This window comes from Eutrigla gurnardus, assembly GCF_963514095.1.
Source record: "Eutrigla gurnardus genome assembly, chromosome: 10".
Lineage (NCBI taxonomy): Eukaryota > Metazoa > Chordata > Actinopteri > Perciformes > Triglidae > Eutrigla > Eutrigla gurnardus.
Window position 1 is genome coordinate 9,663,689 of NC_139924.1, and position 20,487 is coordinate 9,684,175.

At 44.5% G+C, this 20,487-nt stretch overlaps 1 protein-coding gene across 2 annotated transcripts in view; it reads right to left on the minus strand.

Moving 5' to 3' along the window:
* hip1 (huntingtin interacting protein 1) overlaps nucleotides 1-20,487 on the minus strand; it is a 35,821-nt gene that overhangs the window by 13,804 nt on the left and 1,530 nt on the right. The window contains exons 1-7 of one of the 2 annotated variants that reach the window (XM_084020042.1): nucleotides 14,939-15,392; nucleotides 5,416-5,479; nucleotides 4,582-4,724; nucleotides 4,402-4,458; nucleotides 3,468-3,548; nucleotides 1,946-2,022; nucleotides 567-628 (exon numbers count right to left, since the gene is read on the minus strand). In XM_084020042.1, the coding sequence (XP_083876168.1) occupies nucleotides 567-628; nucleotides 1,946-2,022; nucleotides 3,468-3,548; nucleotides 4,402-4,458; nucleotides 4,582-4,724; nucleotides 5,416-5,479; nucleotides 14,939-14,956 (502 nt within the window). In that variant the 5' untranslated portion in view covers nucleotides 14,957-15,392. Of the gene's footprint in view, nucleotides 1-566; nucleotides 629-1,945; nucleotides 2,023-3,467; nucleotides 3,549-4,401; nucleotides 4,459-4,581; nucleotides 4,725-5,415; nucleotides 5,480-14,938; nucleotides 15,393-20,487 lie in introns of those variants that run through there. The other variant, XM_084020041.1, reaches the window with a different exon arrangement.

A 20,487-nucleotide genomic window follows, 5' to 3' on the forward strand; every position in this document is an offset into this window, starting at 1 on the left:
GTGATGCATTTAAAATACACCAGACTGGAGGAGGAAGCTGACGAGGGTTTGGAGATCTGGGTGTGAATGTAGTTGAATATCAGATCACAGACACAAAGTGGACAATATCTAAGTTCTCAGAGGAAAGGTTGGTCCTGAATACTATTAGAGATGAGGTTTCTCTAGGGAGAGAAAGAGGAGGGGGATCTAACGTCATTTAGGTGCAGAATCATACGTAGAAACAAGAAAGTAATTTCCTTCTGTTTATTTATGAATGAGCTCCTGGTTACAGCCCAGACATCTATTTTGAGTCCCGTCGGTACTTTAAGAGACTCAGACCCAGAATGACTCACCCAGACAACAGCAAGCCTACCGTCCAGTATCTAACCACTAATAGATACAGTACACCTATCAGTCAGACTGGGTCTTCCTGTCTGTCTTATCCATCTGTGTGTGTGTGTGTGTGTGTGTGTGTGTGTGTGTGTGTGTGTGTGTGTGTGTGTGTGTGTGTGTGTGTGTGTGTGAGACATCATGCTCTGGCTCAGATAAGACCAGCTGGGAGACCAGAGCACACCAGAATAACTTACCCCCCAAGAAGAGGTTGAGCTCACACTCCAGGTAGTCAAACATCTCTACCGTCAACTGGAAGCTAAAAGAGGGGAGATACAGAAAGGGAGATTACCTTTTTTTAGTACGCACATCGTTCATAAACCCGTTTTCAAGCAAAAATTAGCATTACTGCAAAAGCATTTAATTATCCGTTACTTATTCAGTATCTCTTTCAAAGCTCAAACCAGAGTTGGCGATGGTCTTGCTGAGATGTAACGATGATATAATATATTATAATAATTGTCTGAACCCCCCGTTGATCTTAATGATTAAACATTCACTTCAAAGCGTGTCGCAAAGCATTGTGCCAGAAAAAAGGGGGCGGAAATTAGCGAGTCCGACCGGAGGTCATGTTTCCGTCACTGCCGATAAATACAATGACTGCTGCAGAGTCATTTGTCCCGGGAATAAATGCTGATCGTAACCTTTCCAACTACGGACAAAAGGCCAGATGTTAGCAGGGGTTTGTCCAGTGGGAAGGGGCATTAATGCTGTAGTGGTTTGATTTGGATGACGGAGCGTAAAAGGAAGTTTTGACAGACGTGATTCCTCCTCCTCTCACCGCTGTTGCTTCAAATAAAAATGATCCTGCTCAGTGCAGACGAGTGTTTCCTTGTTATTCCTCAAAATCACTGGATCACTTCCTTTCAGCCGTCTGATTGGTGGAGTCAGAGACAAAGTTTGGGAAAAAATCGACAAAAAATTCTCCCCATATCCAATTTTTTAAATGTTTTTATAGTGAAACGTTGGATACTTTTACCTCTTCAGGCCTGAAACTATTTAATCATCTAAGAAGAGAAAAAAGAAATCAGTCTGTAGTTGAACCGCTCACATCTCATTAGAGCTGTCACCTCTGATGAGCTGTTTCTTTAAAGGGTGCCAAGCCAAGAAGGTCAGGAACCACTGGCACAGGAGTTATTAAAGCAGGTAATTGTAGCAGCCCCAGCACTAAAGTGCCTGGAAGCGGATTAAAAAAATGGAGAACCACTGATGAACATCAAATGAAACCTTTCCACTCCATTTTTTATTCCATCTCCTTCTTCTAGGCCTTGTGCTTTGTGAAGAATACGCTTTGATGAAAGAATGAAATGCAATTATGTCTATCAAATTAATTTAAATTTAAAACCCCTTCGCCATTTGAATTTTTAAACAGTTTTTTTTCTACTACTCTACTTAACAACACCTCTAAAACCATCACGATGAAAACGGTCTTGTGGTTTTTCATCCAATAAAATTCAATATCACACTTTTGGTCAACACATTTTGAGAAATAACACTGAAACTGTTATTATCTGCATCCTGGCCGGCAATAACCACGGAAACAAACAACGAATCCGCAGCAGCGCGCCACACTCACAAGTTGTTCACGTCGTTCTCTCCCGCCTCGTCGAGCTGTCTGTTTGACATCTGCAGGTTGCCGGGGAAACGAGGGTTCTGAAAGGGAAGACAACAGGAGGAGGTTCAACGCCCAGCTGAGACGAACACATGCGACTGTTCACAAGCCGATGTTTATATTGGGTTGTATTAACACGCTGGAATGTAACTAAGTACATTTAAACAACTACTGTACTTAAATACAAATCTGAGGTACTTGTACTTCTACTTCATAAGTCATGCAGGTGTCTTGCTTGTGTCCACATGATGAATTTAAGTCCCATATTCACTCTGATTACTCCGGTTTTGGTCTCTACCAACTCCCCTTTTGACACGTCTGGCTGTTCAGCCACTAAACCGGTGTCTGTCTGCTGATTGGTGCTGAGCAGGTAGTGTACGGCAGGAGAGGAGAGTGGCGAGAATGAACCAAAATCGTAAAGTTGTGGGGCAAAAAAAACAAAACAATAATGCTTTATAACTCCTTTATAAAGTTCTCTAAAGCAAAGGTGAGCTGCAGTCAGGTGATAATACTCTGTGGCTTCGTTACCATGAGCGACCCCTTTCACAAACGAGTACTAAGTGCTTGTTTTGAATCTTTACCTGATTTCAACAATGTGGATGCACCCCCCCATTAGTCGCTAAGACATAGAAACATGGGGAAATAGGATCCAGGTTGAAAAATACCCTTCATGTGAAGGATCCGAGCACTTCCTGGCTGGCCAGTATTTGAATCCCTCAGGTAAATGTATTGTCTAGACTTTGAACTGCTGTGATGCATTCTTTTAGATTTCTGTCTTACTGGTTGAAGCCAATCAAAACAAAAGCCTGGCTCCGAATCAAACGCTGGATTTACATAAAACTGGTTCACTAAACCTGTGAAAACTGGCTTCTTGTTTTTTCTGCTTGTGTAATGGTGAGCAGGTGTAGGGACTAACTGGCGAGTCATCATATTTCAATAGAAATGTGCCTGTATGCAGTGGATAGTGATCATCCAAGCAGATATACTCTATAGGACTTTGCTTTGTTGAAGGTTAATATTTGATTATGTCTACAAGAACTGATTGTTGATTAATTGACCTTCATCTAGTGTTTGAGGAGAGAATTTGTGTCTCCTTCTCTCTGAGCTCAGCACTGATTGTTGACATTGCGTGACGCAACAAATTTAGCAAAAACAGAGGAGTGAAATAACTACAGATTAATGGTTTCACCAGCCAACGTCTCACATTACTCAGTTGACTCTCATGTTAAGTCTTTGCAAACCCGCTAAGACCACCCTGACCCTTCCATCGTCCTGTGATGTCATCAACGCTGGCCCTCGGTCCCCGCATCGCTGTCTCATAAAAAAAGGCCACATTACAGATTCCTGAGAGGCCATTAGTGTAAAAGCCAGAACTGTCTATGAAGCCGGCCTCCTGCAGAGACACGCTGGCACTGAAAAAAAAGAGTCTGAGACAAAGATAATGAGTGATGAAGGAGACGGGATTTTACAGGCCGGGCCGACTCACTTTGATGTGGAACTCCATTTTGGTGATGAGCAGTTTGAGGTAGATGCTGCACAGCTTCCCATAGCCTTCACTCAGGTGACCCTGGGGGGGGGGGAGAGAGCGGGGGAGGAAGGGGGGGCATTAAGAGAAAGAGGAGAGACATCATCAAAGGGGAGATAATAATCCTTTTCTCCTCCTGGAGAATGTTCAAGTTTTTGCTGGTTCAAGAACAAAACCGAGGCAGCAAAATCATTTATAGTGTTTTGAGGAAACTCGTCCTGGCTCTTTGGCTGAAGGCACCGCGCAACAAACATGAAAGAGTGAGCAAAAACGGGGCCGCGGGGCTGAATTATATCACGGCAGCCAAAGTATTCCCTCACCCTGCTGCACACAGCCAGCATCTTTCAGTTCAGTTCACTCGTGTGTTTGGCCTCCCGATGTGGACAAAGTTGAATATGAGTAGCTCGTTGGCCAATTGCTTCTCACTTCCTTTTTTTCCCCCTGAGCCTGGGAGAGCGGCTGGCGATGACACAACAGGAAAGACCTGCCACAACCCCCGGTCAAAGGGACTAAACTTCCTGTAGCCTCTTGCCTAGTGACTTCAGCAAAAATCTGAGCGATGAAACAAAACATCCAGGAATTCTCCTTATCTTTTAAGGGAAAATCACACTCCAAATCATCAAATCTAAGGTGAATTCCAGCTGCTGTCAAAAGCCCCACACAGTCAGGATTAGTGTTTACACGGGATCTAACCGGAGTGGGTTCATAGATGATGATGATGCTTCAGGACAACCATGTGACCTCCATCACAGCTGCCCTTAGAATTAGTAATGTTTAGAGTATCTTTTCTTTCTGATATTCAAAAGACAGTGAATAGTTGAGCTGATCTCCCTCCTTGTGACTGCATGCTGCGATGAGACCACAGTAATATAATAATCTCTGTGTGCTTCCTTACCCACATCCTGCTCATATCAGTTAAATCAGCCTTGTTCCTCATGGAGTCCTTTATCACCTGGAGGGGGGGAGAGAGGGGGAAAGATTTCATAAAAACAGCACTCATCAGGTGTAATGAACTAAAAGGTCGATGAGGCCACAAACGACCCGCTCCAGGACGTGAGCGGTCATCTTTACGTACGTTTGGATGGCCGTCTCGCAGCAGCTTGTGGAAGACGTGGCAGAACTTCCAGCAGAGCACCGCGTTGCTGGAGAGAGGAAGCCGGTTGACGGCTGCCCAGAAGGTGTGGGCGCCCTTCTCATGATGGGTCCCCAAGATGCAGGGTGACGGGGCTGGTCAAGGATCACTGGGTTGTTATCAGTCCGGCTCGTGACCGGTGTGACATTTTAACATCTAGTCTTTTTAATTCTCTGATACACTCAAGAATCCTCCTCGTTATTTATGCTTTCTTTCTCCGATGTTGACAGCTCAGACAATAGTTTAGTTAATTGAAAATAAAGACAAAAACACAACTGAGCTGCTGATTATGTCCCGGAGTCTGTACTTCAAAGGAAAGCTATGATTCAAAGGACAGTATCTGAACTGCAGATGGTATTTTAAAATGCCAAATCGCATGTTTTTCTTAAAAATTTGAAACAAACAAAGTTATTTCCCAAATCTCATTTCGAAAAAAAGGTGAAAAAACAAAACACAATGAGCCCTAGACATCTTGTATTCAGTTCCTCCTCTCTCTGGGAATTACACATGACTAAATTAGCTCTCTACACATTTGTTGTTTTGATCTTGCACTAATGTAACCCTGCAGCCGCAGAGGAACAGCTACACACACACACACACACACACACACACACACACACACACACACACACACACACACACACACACACACACACACACACACACACACACACACACACACACACACACACACACACACACACACACACACACACACACACACACACACACACACACACCAGGATAAACACACCCACAGAGACAGTATGAGGATATTCCTGGCGTGCTTCTCTTTGACAGCGACCTCCTGTGTGTTGATGGCCTTATTGATGCTGACGGCCTGTGAAAAGGAGGAACGGGAGAGCAAAAGGGAGAACAGAGGAGAGAAATCACAAATCAGCTCACAGCTTTTTTCCACACCGCTTACAGAAAAAAAAAAAAAAAACATAAAAAGTGTTTCATTTTAAAAGTTGACACACTTCCATCTTGGAGAAATTTGCCATTTCCATTTCTAACCATCTGGGACTGAAAGCATCAAGTTTTTTTTTTTTTTTTAGTCGAGCGCGATTGACCTATTTTTCTGCAGAGTTAGTATTCAAGGCAGCAGCCGAAGAGGCCGAGCTCCTCTCTGCTTTTGAGGAGCTCTTCACAGCCAAACATCTGTCTCACCAAGAGACAAGTATGTCATTACATCTCTCTTTACGTGTCCCACCTGCACGACACTACAAGTGGATGTAAGAAAAGAAATAGTGTGATTTCTATACACTTCCTTAGTCTGGCTGAATCATAAGATTTGGGGTCATAAAATAGAAAAGAGGAGAGACAATCGTGTGTATTGTCTCTGAAGGGAACGTGGACACAAAGCAAGCGCTGAAACAAAACAGACCTCAGCCATTTCCAAGACCAGAGGCCTGCGTTCACATTTCCGAGGAATGAGTCGGGACTGTAAGCAGGCGGACTAAACGAGGGAGCACCGGCAGCTACTCGTGTGCGGACGATCAGTGTCGGTCCGGGCTGTGAAGTCTACCGAGGAATGTTGGCCAGGCTAAAAATGAACCCCCTCCAACTTCTGCTCAAATTAATCGTCTAACTTTGACGTGCAACACACACACACACACACACACACACACACACACACACACACACACACACACACACACACACACACACACACACACACACACACACACACACACACACACACACACACACACACACACACACACACACACACACACACACACACACACACACACACACACACACACACACACACACACACACACACACACACAGGTTAAAACAGCACTCCACAAAGAGAGAGATATTTCTTTATTCCACACATTCTTCTTCCTTCTGGTTCCTACATATCCCACAATGCAACTCGACTGCCAAAAGTTTGCTCTGTGATTCTGTGCCATGCTAGTAGCGGCTAACGTTGCTAGCCTCAAGCAGAGATGAGCTACAGAGGTCTGGTAAGCTCACTTTCTCGCTCCACACCTCCCAAATATTTTTTTTTCCAAACTTGTAGTCTTCAGCCACAAACAACGCTGACTCGAGTTACATGACCTGAGGCAATTTAGGCAGCTTTTTTCCACATGTGCAGTAGCACTCCACAAGAGGATTCATCCTCTGGAGACCACGATGCTCCACTGCTGCTATTCTCTTTGGTGGTAAACATTGTCTACAATTTGTTTTGTCTGCTTGTCTACTATTACTGCTGCTGTTATTTTAGTTTTTTAATCTGTAGACGACATCTTCTTCCTTTTGCCTTTATTCATGGAGAGGACAGTGACTTATCTCGGTACATTTACATTTAGGGCATTTCGGTACATGGGGCTATCCGGTTAAGAGGGTTTTTTAGGGAGTTTTTTCTTTTTTTCAAGCTCTCTGAGGCAAATTTGTGATTTGGCGCTGTATAAATAAAGTTTAATTGAATGGAATATCAACAGATTTAATGGAATTCCATCCAATTGGTGAACATTTCAGTCCGGACCAAAGAGGTGGGCCAACCGACACCTGCTAGCATGGCAAAACCTCTTGTACTTGTTCTTCTTTATATCTCATCCAGGCTAAGTAAGGTAGCCAAACAGTAAAGCCGTGTGATGAAACAAATATGAAAAATCTCCTGACTATAAATTCCAGGCCCTCCATTGTTTGAGTCTTTAAAGCCGTTTCAGATGCTCGTCAAAACAAGGTGTTCTGGGGAGCGTCTGGCCAACATATCATGTTGCACATCAGAGGAAAGCCAAACCGATGAAAACCAGACATCTCAAATCCCTCGACTCAAAAGTTAAAAAATAAAAATAAAGCCAAACACGCATGTTGTCACTACGGTAATCATGAAAACGTGAGTGTGGCTTCTGGGGTCAGCAGAGGACGGGAGGCCCGTTTCATAATCTCACTTCCCACAGATGTTCTGATTTCTGCTCCTCCTCTTCCAGTATGTGAGCTGTCAGGACTGGAAGTTGACCGTGATGAATCAGAGGAGGAGGAGCGAGGGAGGGAAAGAGGAAGAACATTGGTAGCGATCAATGTTACTATGCTGAGCCAAACCCATGCTGAAAATCATTTAAAAATTTGAATCTCTGAACCAGAACATCTGCCAACTTCTGTATCCATAAATAATAGCTACTAACTATTATGAATCTAAAATAAGATTTGATCTCTAAACAAAACCCCTCAAACATAAACTGGGATTACAGAAAAAACTAATTCAGCTCCCGTCTTGGCCCGAACCACAGCAGACAATAGACTGCATCCTCCTCCACGCGTCCAGCTGGATGACATATCGTCACAAGCTGCGGCAAGTTGAGCAAAGCACGAGTTTTGTGCCCTTGACAGATCTAATTGATGAGTGAGATTCATGTTAAGTCACGGAGAGAGCGGATGGCGAAAGCAAACTGAGGGCAGGAGGAGGAATGCAGAGCTGCGGGCGGCCGTTTCCTCATCGCCCACCCGTCTGCGCCGCGGTTCGTGTGGTTAAACGGGACGGATGACCACAGGATGTTGATTAAACGGGAGCTACGAGTGAGACAACCTGTCCTGTTGCATCAGCACACGACCCGAGCCAAGACACTGGCTGTGTGTGTGTGTGTGTGTGTGTGTGTGTGTGTGTGTGTGTGTGTGTGTGAGTAAAAGGTCAAACACAGCGGGGCTTACACTGTTCTGTGCAGGAGAGCTGAAATAAGACTGCGGTCCAGTCTACCTCCTGCCTCCTCTGATTGAGATCACAAAGGAAAGGTCACGGAGTTAAATTTGAGCATCAGCACTTAACACACTTCCTGTTTGTCCAGAAATCACAAAACTCCTATTTAAATTTCTTATCTCATCTTTAGCTATTAAGAACACATGAAACCACTGAAACACAGATCTCCTGGCCAAGCCAAGGGAGTGCCTGGTTTTATTCTAGAAGCCTGAAGGCAGGGCGATAAAGGCGCTTTGCCATATTTTTTGACATAACACATATTATTTTACGGCTGTGAACGGATTGGTTTTGTGTTTGCAAACATGAAAAATACTTTTTCAAATTAAAATGAACTGAATTAAAGACTTAACTTTGCTGCTTAACTATCACAGTCAATATTTAACGCTCATTCTGGTTCATTTGGTTAAAGCTGATCTGCATCAACACACTGCTCTCTTTAAAAATCAATCAATGTTTCCATAAACCCACAAAACTGCATATTTTAAATGCGGTCCCTGTTATTGTTTATTTCCACTCTCACTGTTAAAAAAAAAAAAAAATACTCTCATTTCAACATACTAGCTTCATTTCCACCACAAGCACATAAAGCTATTCATGTCACATTTAGAGCGCGATGAATGGACATTTTCATCATTTCATTTCCGGCCATTTTGCTTCCCCCTTTTCTCTTCCGTCGCTCACGCCCAAAAAAACGCAAGGCATGATTGAGAAACTCGCAGTGCGACTGGTTCCCACATGAGGATGACCCAATTAGCCCACAGTGAGACTTTGTACTTTGTGTTTGGGTTGAATGAGAGAGCCAGCTGCCCGGGACTGCTGGCATCGATGCATCTGCTGGCATCGATGCATCGGCGACCTGTTAGCTCCTTGCGGTGTGGCCACGCCGACCAGCTGATAGAGTGAAACCATGAGATATTAAATCAGAGGTGAAAAAACACGTGATTAAGAGGAAGAAGAGCAACGAGTCCTCCTTCATTTAGAAACCTCAACTGCTCTCATCCTCCTCTTCTTCAACACTTTCCTCTCCGGCTCTAATAAGGATTCAATCAATTACTCGCCAGCTGAACACAAAACTCCTCTTTGCATCTTGGTATCAACAGAAACATCTTTTCTTTTTCCCCCCTCTCCTCCCCACAGCTTTGCTTTCGAACAAAAGTGTTATTGATACAGTGTTGAAAGCATGTTAAGTTGAGCCTGGCAAGCCCCAATCGGCCCTTCTGCAGAAAGCATTGATATGCTGATGGCAGCCCGGCCGTGTCCACTGGAGGGTCAGCGCAGCCCGGAGAGAGAGGAAGCATCTTCTGCCTGCTAAATGAAACGGCCCTCTGCTCGTCGACGCTCTCCCCCCCCCCCCCCCCCCCACCCTGAACGCTGCTTACCGATCCGCAAGGATCGTGTGACCGACGCATGCCTAGTAAATTTGATTTGCTCGTTAGTCCTGGAGCTGTGTCATCGTGTCATGGTCACCCCGTGGTGGCGACGGCGGAGAAAAGACAGCGGTTATTTCCGTCTCCGCTGTGACACATTTCATGTCAACATTAATAATGAGACGAGGCCCCGCGGCGAGCGGCGTTCAATCATGAGGCAAAGACTGGAAAAACCTCACCGGGTCCAAATGAGAGAGTGCAGAGTAAATTTGGAAACACTCACTAAGTTCTCATGGTGGAGGAGACGCAGGACATATCCTTGTGTGACCCCGATGATGCAGCATGGGACTGGAGTGATTAATCTGACTTATGGTGCTATGATTATACGACCCCAGGCATTTATAGGTCTAGAGGGAGGAGGGCAGAGACCCTGCTGTGTTTTCAGCTTCACATATTTATCAGATCATCATTTCCTATTCTTGACTTTCTTATAGAGAAAGAATTTGATTTATATTCATTTTAAAATATCATAATACAAAAAATGATTAAACATCATCTCTGAAAAGTCACTGAACCCAACTGGCGTCAAGGACATTTCTCTAAAGTGTGTGACTTTCCTTCTGTTAATAAATAATTTGAATTCTCCGTGCAACAGAGAGCTTTTCACACATTTTCTTGACATTCTAGTGTAAATGTAGGTGCTGCATCGCGGCGGCAAGTATACAGCGAGGGGATTGAGGGAGGAATGAAAAGAGGAACCATGCATGGACGTGGATGTGAATGCAGCAACACTGTAATGCTGAGGTGCAGTGGTGGGGGCATGGCTATTGCGGCTGACACACAAGGGTTGGAGGTGGTGGGGGAGGAGAGGTATAGGCGGTCAAGTCAGGCTTCCTGTCTTGACACACCCCGCACCGCCCATTTCCTGCCTGCCTGCCTGCTGAAAAGTACCCAGATCCAGCCAGCTTTAGCGGGAAACCGTGCTAGTCGACTCAGAGACAGCCGGTCAAGTCGGACACTTCATTCCTTCCACCCTCTCGCTCTTCCAGGGGTCGTTCAAGGAAAACCACAGCTCTTATACTGGTAGCTTTGCACCATTTCAGTGTTGTCACCTTGTTCTCAGATCAGCAAACACAATCACACAGATCTCCTCAACTGACCTTTTGAGAAGCTGGACATAGTATTGATAAATAAAAAGGTACGATGATCCACATGTAAAGCAAAGGGTCAGCTCGACAATAAAATCAAAACACAGAATTTGAACCAGATATCGCTCCCTAATTTATAGAATCATAAAGGTCAATCAGAAAGGTTTATTGCCAAATACGTTTTCACATATAAGTCTTCAGTGTGCACGATATTTACAAACGATAAACAGGAAACAATAAAGCGAGTACTGCAGTCAAGAACATAAGTCAACGTAAAAAATAAAAACAACACAACTCATAACATAGGTTATTAAACTGACATTTAAAACACCTTGGTTTGGTGCCGAGCGGGTAGTGAACACTGTCTATCAGACACTGAAAGCAGCTGCCGAGTGAGAATGAACCAAAACCAAAACAACGAGCTGAAAGAGGCTAAAATACTTGATAGAGGTAAAAGTTCTGTAGAGTTGGACGATAATTATTCGTGGGTTCATCAAACGAGCGACTCCTCTCATACAGCATTCTCATGTTGATCTGAAAATACAGATTATTGCAGCTTGAATGTTTCCTGATTCACTTCAAGGTTTGTTTACACAACAAAACTGCGTATTTCTGTTCCTGTGCGTGACTATAGACCTCTCGTGTACTTAGATATTATCGGGCTAAAAAGACTCCTCACATTTCGACACACAGCTTCGTACTGAAAGCTAGCCTCACACACATCCTCCCACACAATGAAATGGCACTTTTTTTCCTTTTTTTTTCTTCTTTTTTTTTACAAAACGCATTAGAAAAATATCAGATGATAAATGGGCAAAGTGTTTTTTAGGCCCAAACGTTTTTTCCCCAAAGTAAACTCCACCCTATTCCAAAGGTCACTCCTCTGAACAGAGCCCTCTGTGTGTCGCTTGTATGAGGACCGCTTTACGTGTTGCATTTGATAGGAACGTCCACTCTCATACAACGGTCACTCCACACCTCGTGAAAAGGAGCCTGGCCGGCACCGACCGGAGGAAGGTGGTGGGAAAACAAAAAAACTATTTTTAGGGCAGCTACTTTTCCCGTGTACACGAATGCACGCCGGGAAAGACCCAGCTGTGAGAAGGACAAGTAGAAACTCACAGGAGTTCTTGCTGTACCGACGAGGGAACAGAATCCTAATTCTCCCCGGTGACGGTGAAGCATCTGTTGCCGCGGCATCCATCAGCCTTATCATAATCATGAAGGCCGACGGGCTGAAACAACTCCCTGAATGCACAGAGCATCTCACATCCCGGTAATAACAGGGAATTTGGTGATGCAGATAAGCCCAGTGGGATGACGCCATTTCTAAAGAGCCCATTAAAAAAAAGGGGGGGGAAAGCATGAAGCTTCAGGATATTTGCAGTGTGTGACCTCAGAGCACCGGGCTTCTGTTGCCGAGGGCAGAGGTGGGAGGGCAGCAGCTGGTTAAAGACGCACACACACATAGTGGAGGGCCGGGCTCCAGCATAATTAAACTCTCAGGTCCACACCCCCGTGGCAGGTTTATGAGCCTCTCCCAATGGGACGGCTTTTTGTTGCAGCCGCGTGTGAAGGAGCCGCAAGCTCCACTTCCTGCAGGACCGGTGATGTCATAACGGCACGTTATAAAAGGAACATCTGTGCAGCTCGCCGAGGCTCCTCAGCCCACTTGCTCGTTACTCCAAAAACACCGAACATGCGTGAACATCACAGAGTTTGGATGCGCGTGGGCACGTTTTTTCCTGGAGGACTCAGCGAAGGCGTGTGTTGTGATCTGATGCCAATTAAAGCGCCTCACAACGGTGGAACACCTGCAGCAAACAGGGTTTTTCTTCCATTTCTAAGCACCACAGTCTGTTTGACTGGCAAGTGTCAGCTCAAGGTGTTGAATTTGTTGAAGCGATCTTCTGATGTGCATCGACTTTACTGAAGCAAAAACAGGCATGTCAATCAGGGAGACACTTCGCTGCTCTGTACATGCGTGTGATTTGAAATAACAGTATATCAGTATCAAAATAATAAAAGGTCTAAGGAAGTGGAAAATACATTTGTGTGCTGTGATTCTGTTATTGTAGCCAGAATAATTCTTTTTTTCCTGGTCTTGTCGTGACTTATCATTTCAGTTTTAGTTCTTAATGAGTCCGTTAATGAATATTTATGAGTTTAAAAAACTCTTTTGCCGTTTCTGTCTTTTTTTTATTTAAAAAAAAACTTGTAAACAACCGTGAGGAAATGAAAGCAATCAGCATCAAGATTCCTTGCAGTGACAAAAAAAAAATTGTCGTTTATCTGCCATCTGGAATAAAAAAAGAAAAACATCACACGACAAGAAGTCTGTCACGCAATCAAGCTCTTCAAGTCTCTTGAATCGAGCAAGCATTTGGCTCAGCTGTGCATCGCACATTTATATCCGCCGTGGGAAAGGTAGAGTCTGCTTGCTGAGGAGAGTTGCATCCATCCAACTATCGGACTTTGTTTTCATACCACTGTGTCTCGCTGAACACCAGACAGCAAGCGAGGAGAACGGCCTTGAGAAGTTCCTGCACAATACGACACAGTCTCCCGAAAACACCAAAAGATTTGTCTCGAATAACCTGTAAAGTGTAACTGAATGAAGATTTTCAACCACACGACCTAAAAGGCGTGACCTGCGACTTCATGTGGGCAGCTGGGATTCAGAAATCAGAGTGTTTTTTCCCACCTTGGGTTATCAAAAGGAATGGATTCTATACATTTTGTTATTATGAATGTGTGTCATTTCTATGTTTTGCTTCAATGCAAACTCCTCGGCCTCCCTTAGCTGAGGATCACTGGCAAGAGGACTCTGGGTGTTCTTTTATCACCCACCCTCCCCCACACCTTCTACACAAGGGCTAAAAGTACACCCATCCATCCATGTTGGCAGTGAAAGGCCGGTCTTGTTGCTTTGGCTTACGTGCACCTGCTCCAGTACACTTTAGCCTGCCTGTTAGCCTCGAGCACATCATTCTCAGCACTCCCGAGTCAAAAGGAAAATAAATGACAGATTGTTCCGCTTTCTCACACACGCGCACACGCACACACACACACACACACACACAGTTAAATATTGCTTTTACTGTCCTGCTTGAGTACTTGACTTTAAATCACACAGAGCGTCTCTTTAATTTGTGTTACACGCCGATAGCTGCACAAAGACGCACTCTGTCTTTCAGGTTGGTCTCCAACAGACATCAACACGATCCGCAATTAGCATTCATGGCACATTTAAGCTGTGCTTTGCTGAACTTTCTTCTCTCCACACACACACACACACACACACACACACAGACACACACACACACACACACACACACAAACACACACACACACACACACACACATACACACACACACACACACACAAACACACACACACACACACACACACACACACATACACACACACACACACACACACACACACACACACACACACACACAAACACACACACACTCTCTAACCTGCAGCTGGAGACTGGGCCGTGTGGAAAGCAGAAAGCTGTGGGCAACAGAGGAGCCCATCTCACACATTTCCATGTCTTGGACCCTAAAATAGACTCGGTTAAACCCTAGTGCTTTAAAGCCGTGTCCGTCATGTAAGATGCAGTGGTTTGGTTGCTGTTCTTGTTTAACAGTCATCGTACAGTGTGAGACTATGAACCAGAGAGCTCAGCGTCTTATTCTTTTTACTTGGATTATTCATTATTTAACGGTCTCTCGATTTAGCTGGGGGGCCTTGGATCCCCTTCAAGGACCCCGGTGTCCCAGACCTTCACACCTTCTCCTCCACAACAAACTCCAAACTTCCCACGGCCACATTAAGTTGCTATAACCGGCAGACAACAACAAGTTTCTGCTTGCACAGAGCATAACTATCAAACTGTGTGTGTGTGTGTGTGTGTGTGTGTGTGTGTGTGTGTGTGTGTGTGTGTGCAACAGGACTTCTGGGACGCCACCCCCACCTCCACCTTAAAAAACATGCCCAAGCCTCGCCGTGTGTGTTGATTTTTTTTGTTGTTGTAAAGAAAACAAATCAGTTGTTCAGCACTTACGATTTTAGCGAGATCCATGATCGCCCCTCTGAGCGCTGAGCGCGGATCCTCGGAGCCGGAGAGCAGATCCGCTGGATCCCAACGCGGAGTAATTAGTAACGGGGAAGAGATTGAGGCAACAAATGCATTTGGGAGGAGAAGGTGGGAGGAGGAGGAGGGGGGGTGGAGCGGGCCGTTAGCTCAACATGTGTCCCGATTTGGTATTAAAATGCCCCCCTTATCCGTCCTTCCTTCCTTCCTTCCGCGTGCCTTCTCCCTTTTTCTCCGCGAGCCCCGCGCGCTCTCTTATAGCGAGCACTTCCAGCATCCGACCGCCGAGAAGCCGAGGCTGTCCCGGGGGGAACACAGGAGCACTACCGCGGATAATACCCGCTCGTTCCGGCGTCTCGTTAAGAAAACCCTCCCCGCTCGCATGCATCAGCCCCACATAGCGGCTAAGAGCAGATAGTGGGCTACCTTTATTTTGCAAATAGCCCGCTCTCTCGTTAGACAATAGTAGCATGGAGCCTGCGGAGAGGGATGGCTTAAAACCCAGTGGTTCCCAAGATGGGGTCCGGGGGCCGACGGGGGTCCTCCTGAGAGGGGAGGGGGGTCTCCAGGAAATGACAAAACAGCTGCATTTCCACTCTCGCTCCTTTTGTGAGGAAGTGGTGTCATCACTAATCATGTTTTTAGATTTGGATTGGTTCACTTGACCTGCAGCACAAACCAAAGAAATAAAGAAATAAAAAACTTGGTGTGATTGCATCAATAGTCATTAATTAAAGGGTCATTTGCTCCGGAGTTTGCCACAAACACCACACATTTACATTTACATTTAGGTCATTTAGCAGACGCTTTTGTCCAAAGCGACTTACAATAAGTACATTTGTCAAAAGAAGGAAACAAAGAAACCACAACGTATCATTGCTGATAAAGTAAGAGCTAAAAATAGAACAAGTGTTAGGTCCTCATCTGAGTAAACTAGTACTTCAAGAGCAACAGTGCTACGATCAGAGTGCTATAGGTAAGGGTTTTTTATATTTGGGGGGGGGGGGGGGGGTGTTAGTGGGTCATGATGCTAGTCGAGGTGAAGTCTGAACAGGTGAGTCTTGAGCCTTTTTCGGAAAATGGCAAATGACCACACACACAAGATATGACCTTAAAGTCAGGCTGAAACGGTATTTCAAGAGAATTATACCTACTCTAACTGTGCAGATCCGCAGTTGCACATTATGTTTGTTTTCTTCAAAGTGAGGCCTTTTTCAGATGTGAATGCATCTTTAGGTCTTGTTTTCGTGTGTGTGTGTGATATTATAGAAATCATATGAAGCCTTGAAATGAGCAAGTTTAAGAAAGGGGAAAAGGGAAAAAAAGCTCAGCATCCACATGAGAGCAAGTCTAGGCAACTGATGCCCCCATCTGGTTTCTCTGAGACCATCACCCAACAGCTTGTCTTCTACACAGTGTTTGATGTGGTGCATCAAGTACGTGTTAAGCATCTCTCACAGGAGACATATCGACATGTATTGCATTTGTAAATAAGAAAATAATTAATTAATGTACATCTGAATGCCATTCAGCTGGTCCTGGTATTGTGCGTGCCACACATACAGTAACCGCTGATGCTTCTCCTCCTCCTTCCTTAACCCTTCAGAGATATCGCTTTCCTCATGGAGGTGGAAAGTTTACAACCGCCACCTCCACCATCAGTTACACATCCTTACATTACATGCTGAAGTTTGTCAGGGACATTGGTGTGAGAAAAGACGTGATGTGCGGTGTGGACGGGAACTTGGTCACAAGAGCTGTGGGTTGCGTAGCGTTGCTATATCACGTCCTGCATATCTGTATTCATTCAAAATACTAAAAAACACACTCCAGTATAATGTAGTCCAGTTCAGCACCACCACTTATTACATCATAAAAATATTAAATTTCTATTGTTTTAAGTTAGGGCTTATGAAGAACATTTTTATCATTATTATAAGTTAATTATGTAAATGTATTAAGAGGATATTATGAACCTCTTGCCATGTATAGACAATAAGCCCACAAGATCAATTTTTAAATCCAGGCCACTGTTTTAAAAAGGCTTCTGACAGATTGAGCGAGACCAGCCAGCCACGATAATCAATATGCTACTCATTATACCATCGAGGCTGCACATTAAACCTCCAGGCTGCTCAACATAAACGGTCCGTCTCCAGACAATGCCCGCTCTTTATCGCCAAGTCTCTTCACTTCCTGGTACGGCGTGGGCCCTTCGCCGCGAGGGTGGCCTCACAGAGCATTTCTCACATACAGCAGTCCCACTCTGTCACTGGGCTTTCCACTCAGCCACCCACAAACCCCTTTTTATTTATGCTATCAAACAAAGTTTTCACATTAAATGATAAGTCATCGCCTCATTGCCATCTTTCCATCCCAGTAAGCATCTCAGAATTTAAATTAAGCATTAATGACGCAGAGTATATTCGTTCCTCAAATATTCCAGATTTACAGGGAGGGTTTTATCTGACTCGGGTAACTAACTTGCCCATTTAGTGTTGGAGACATCTTCATCAAATGGTGACGTTGCATACCTTTTGAAATTTGATGGTTTATTATGCTTTATTTCAAAGCTACAGGGAATTTGCTACATCCTGCTAAAAATGAAAGTCTGTCAACAAATCCACGACCAAACAAAAGGATGACAGAAAATGCAGATCTGGGAGTTTTGCTCACAGATTTTTTTCTTCTTAGGTAACATCAACAAGGTTACTGTAATAAAAGTGATTCACATTAATGTCCCTTGAACCGAAACATGGTCTGTGTTGAGCTGAAGCCTGAGTGCAGGGGTTAAAGTCCTCTAACGCAGAGGTCTGTCTTCCCCTCACAGACTGACTTTGTGGCTACGATGTACTGTAGGCCCACTGGATGTCACCCAATGCAAAACCCCAACCAGTGCTGATCCAGCATTTTGTTCAAAGCACATACAGATGTGTCTACCGTCTGTGAGTCCTATAGGATTCCTAAATCAGACTGCTGCATTTCAGCAGGATTGCGGAGGATCTTTGAGCTCAGACATCTAAAAGGAAAATACTGTTTACGTACTTTGTGCTTATTTGAGCCATAAACAAGCTTTCCCTTTCATTCTGACATGTTGTAAATTCAAAGCAATTCATGTGAGGTAGAGTATGATAAGCACAAGGGCTGGGCCATAATTTATATTATTGTCACATTGTTAGTGGAGTCTGAGAATGATGAACACATTCAGCTAAAGTTTAGTATTATATAAAAAGTTCTGTCAGCTTTAATGTAGAACAATAAGGAACAGCTCATTGCAAATCGGTTTGATTAATTGACTACATAATTACTTTATATGTGATTGCATGGTGTTTATATATCCATATTAACACAGTAACATTTACGTCATATCATCCAGCCGGTGACGGCGCAGAATGTATGACTGGATTGAGTTTGGATGATCATTTAAAAAAAAAAAGGAGGCGGGCCAATTTGCATACATCAACGATGTAGGTTTCAATCTTGACTTTTGACCTTTGCTGCACGTGAAACAAAAAGCAACACTCCATCCCTGTCTCGCTCCTTTCCGCTTTAACCGTGCCATAAAACAAAGACGCGAACGCCAAAACAATCTGTGAATCAAAACCATTGTTAATGCCACCAGGAACTCATCGGTGCACTTTGTTCCACTTACTGACCTGTCACTCACGTCCGGCTCTATTATTCTACAGCCAGTCGGTGCAATGAGGCCACAAACCACCGCCTGCTGTTTCTGCTGCCTCAGTGCTTTTAATGGTCTCGCTTGCATGCTTGTCCGTGTGTGTGTGTGTGTGTGTGTATACTGCATGTATGCGGATATCCCTCCATAACTTCCCTGCATTCTGAATTGCAGGATGCAAAGGAAGACTCGAGACAAAGGGCGACGGAGGGGAGAACAACAAGGCAAAGAGCAAGACAGAAGACAGTCAGAGGCACAGAAACGGAGTGATTAAAAAATTCTTGTCCACGTCCGCCCTGCTGAGTCCTGCTGGTGCCCGAGGGCCAGGGCCCCGCTCCTCGCCTGAATTCCACAGCTGCCAGGGCACCGAACACCATTAAAGCAGGTCCACACAAACTGTACACCAGTGATTCCCAACTAGGCGGTACGTGAACACCAGGTGGTTCCTTCTGCAGTGTGTATGGTTTGTGGGGCAGGTTTTGGAGCAAACAACTAATTTGTTTAAACAGAATTGTCAATATATTGACAATGGGTTGTAACAATTAAACTTGTTACAAAAGAGAGGCTAAGTCCCGCCCCTGCCGATGTTCCCCACGCAACCTTACTGAGTCCAGCTTCTACCACTCCAAGAGGCTATATGCAAATGTACCAAACCAACCACCATATCGACAGTTCAATGAGATAGAATCTAAAACACTGCTCTACATGCAAACCCACTGCCAACCATATATTCAAATATGGATATAAACAGCAGTGACCTCAGCGTGGTAAAGGAGCAGGAAGCTGGCAGCCAGTCTAAATTTAAGGCCTTAATTATGTAACGTACAATGTGGTGTCACTCAGGGGCTCATGCTGCATGTCCCAGCTGAGGAACTGGTGCCCCAGAAGTTTTCCACAAGCACTAATTATGGCTCATATGCGTCCAGAGATTACTACCTAGATCAGCTTTCAAATGAAAAAAATCCTCTCCTGGTCTCGGAGACATTTTCTGCAATCTAGGAGAGTTGTTATCTCTTGACATTTTGGAGAGATAAAGTTTATAAAATGTCCAGTTTACTTTTATTTACGGATCTCGTACTGCTATTGAGAACACGACAGACCTCCAAAACACTCCAATAATGTTGATTTGAGACTAACACACACCACACTTTAAATCCCCCCTCTAACCTCCGGAATGAAAGAGTTGGCTGCTGCTATTATGAGGTGAAACATGTCATTAAAAGCAAGCGGGGTGTGTTATCTGGCTGCCCTGTTTGGTTCTTTTTATAACCCAGTGTGGACACTATGACGGAGAGGATTTTGAACACACCCTGGTTGTTTACCCAACTCAACAGAGAGGCAGACGAGCAGTTCTAGGAATCGGCATTTAAACAGCTATGGCTTTAGGCGACCCTGCTGGCTGCCGTGCGCACTGCTCTCATACAACTGTAGAATACAGAATTCAGGTTGCATGTATAAGGTATAATCTACTGCTCACCCTTTGTACTGTCATACTGCTGACAGGCATTAATGCTTTAATGCTCTACGGTTAACACGCTCACATGCATAGCAACAAACTAAAAAAAAAAGTTGCTTGCCTCCGTCTTCTGTCACAATAATATGGAAGAACTTTGTATTTAATACGGACGTATTGATACAAACATGAAGCTTGAAGACAGATGACAGACAGACAGATATACGCAGACAGACGGGAGGTGAAAGCAAGCCACCCAGCAGATTTGGCCAGCTTTAGAGCACAACAGATCAGATGAGATTATCTCTCGCTGATCCCCTGTAAAGTAGACAGCAGATTCATTGATTCCTGCACAGGCTGCCACTGGTCTGGGTCCCCCGGTCAAAAGTC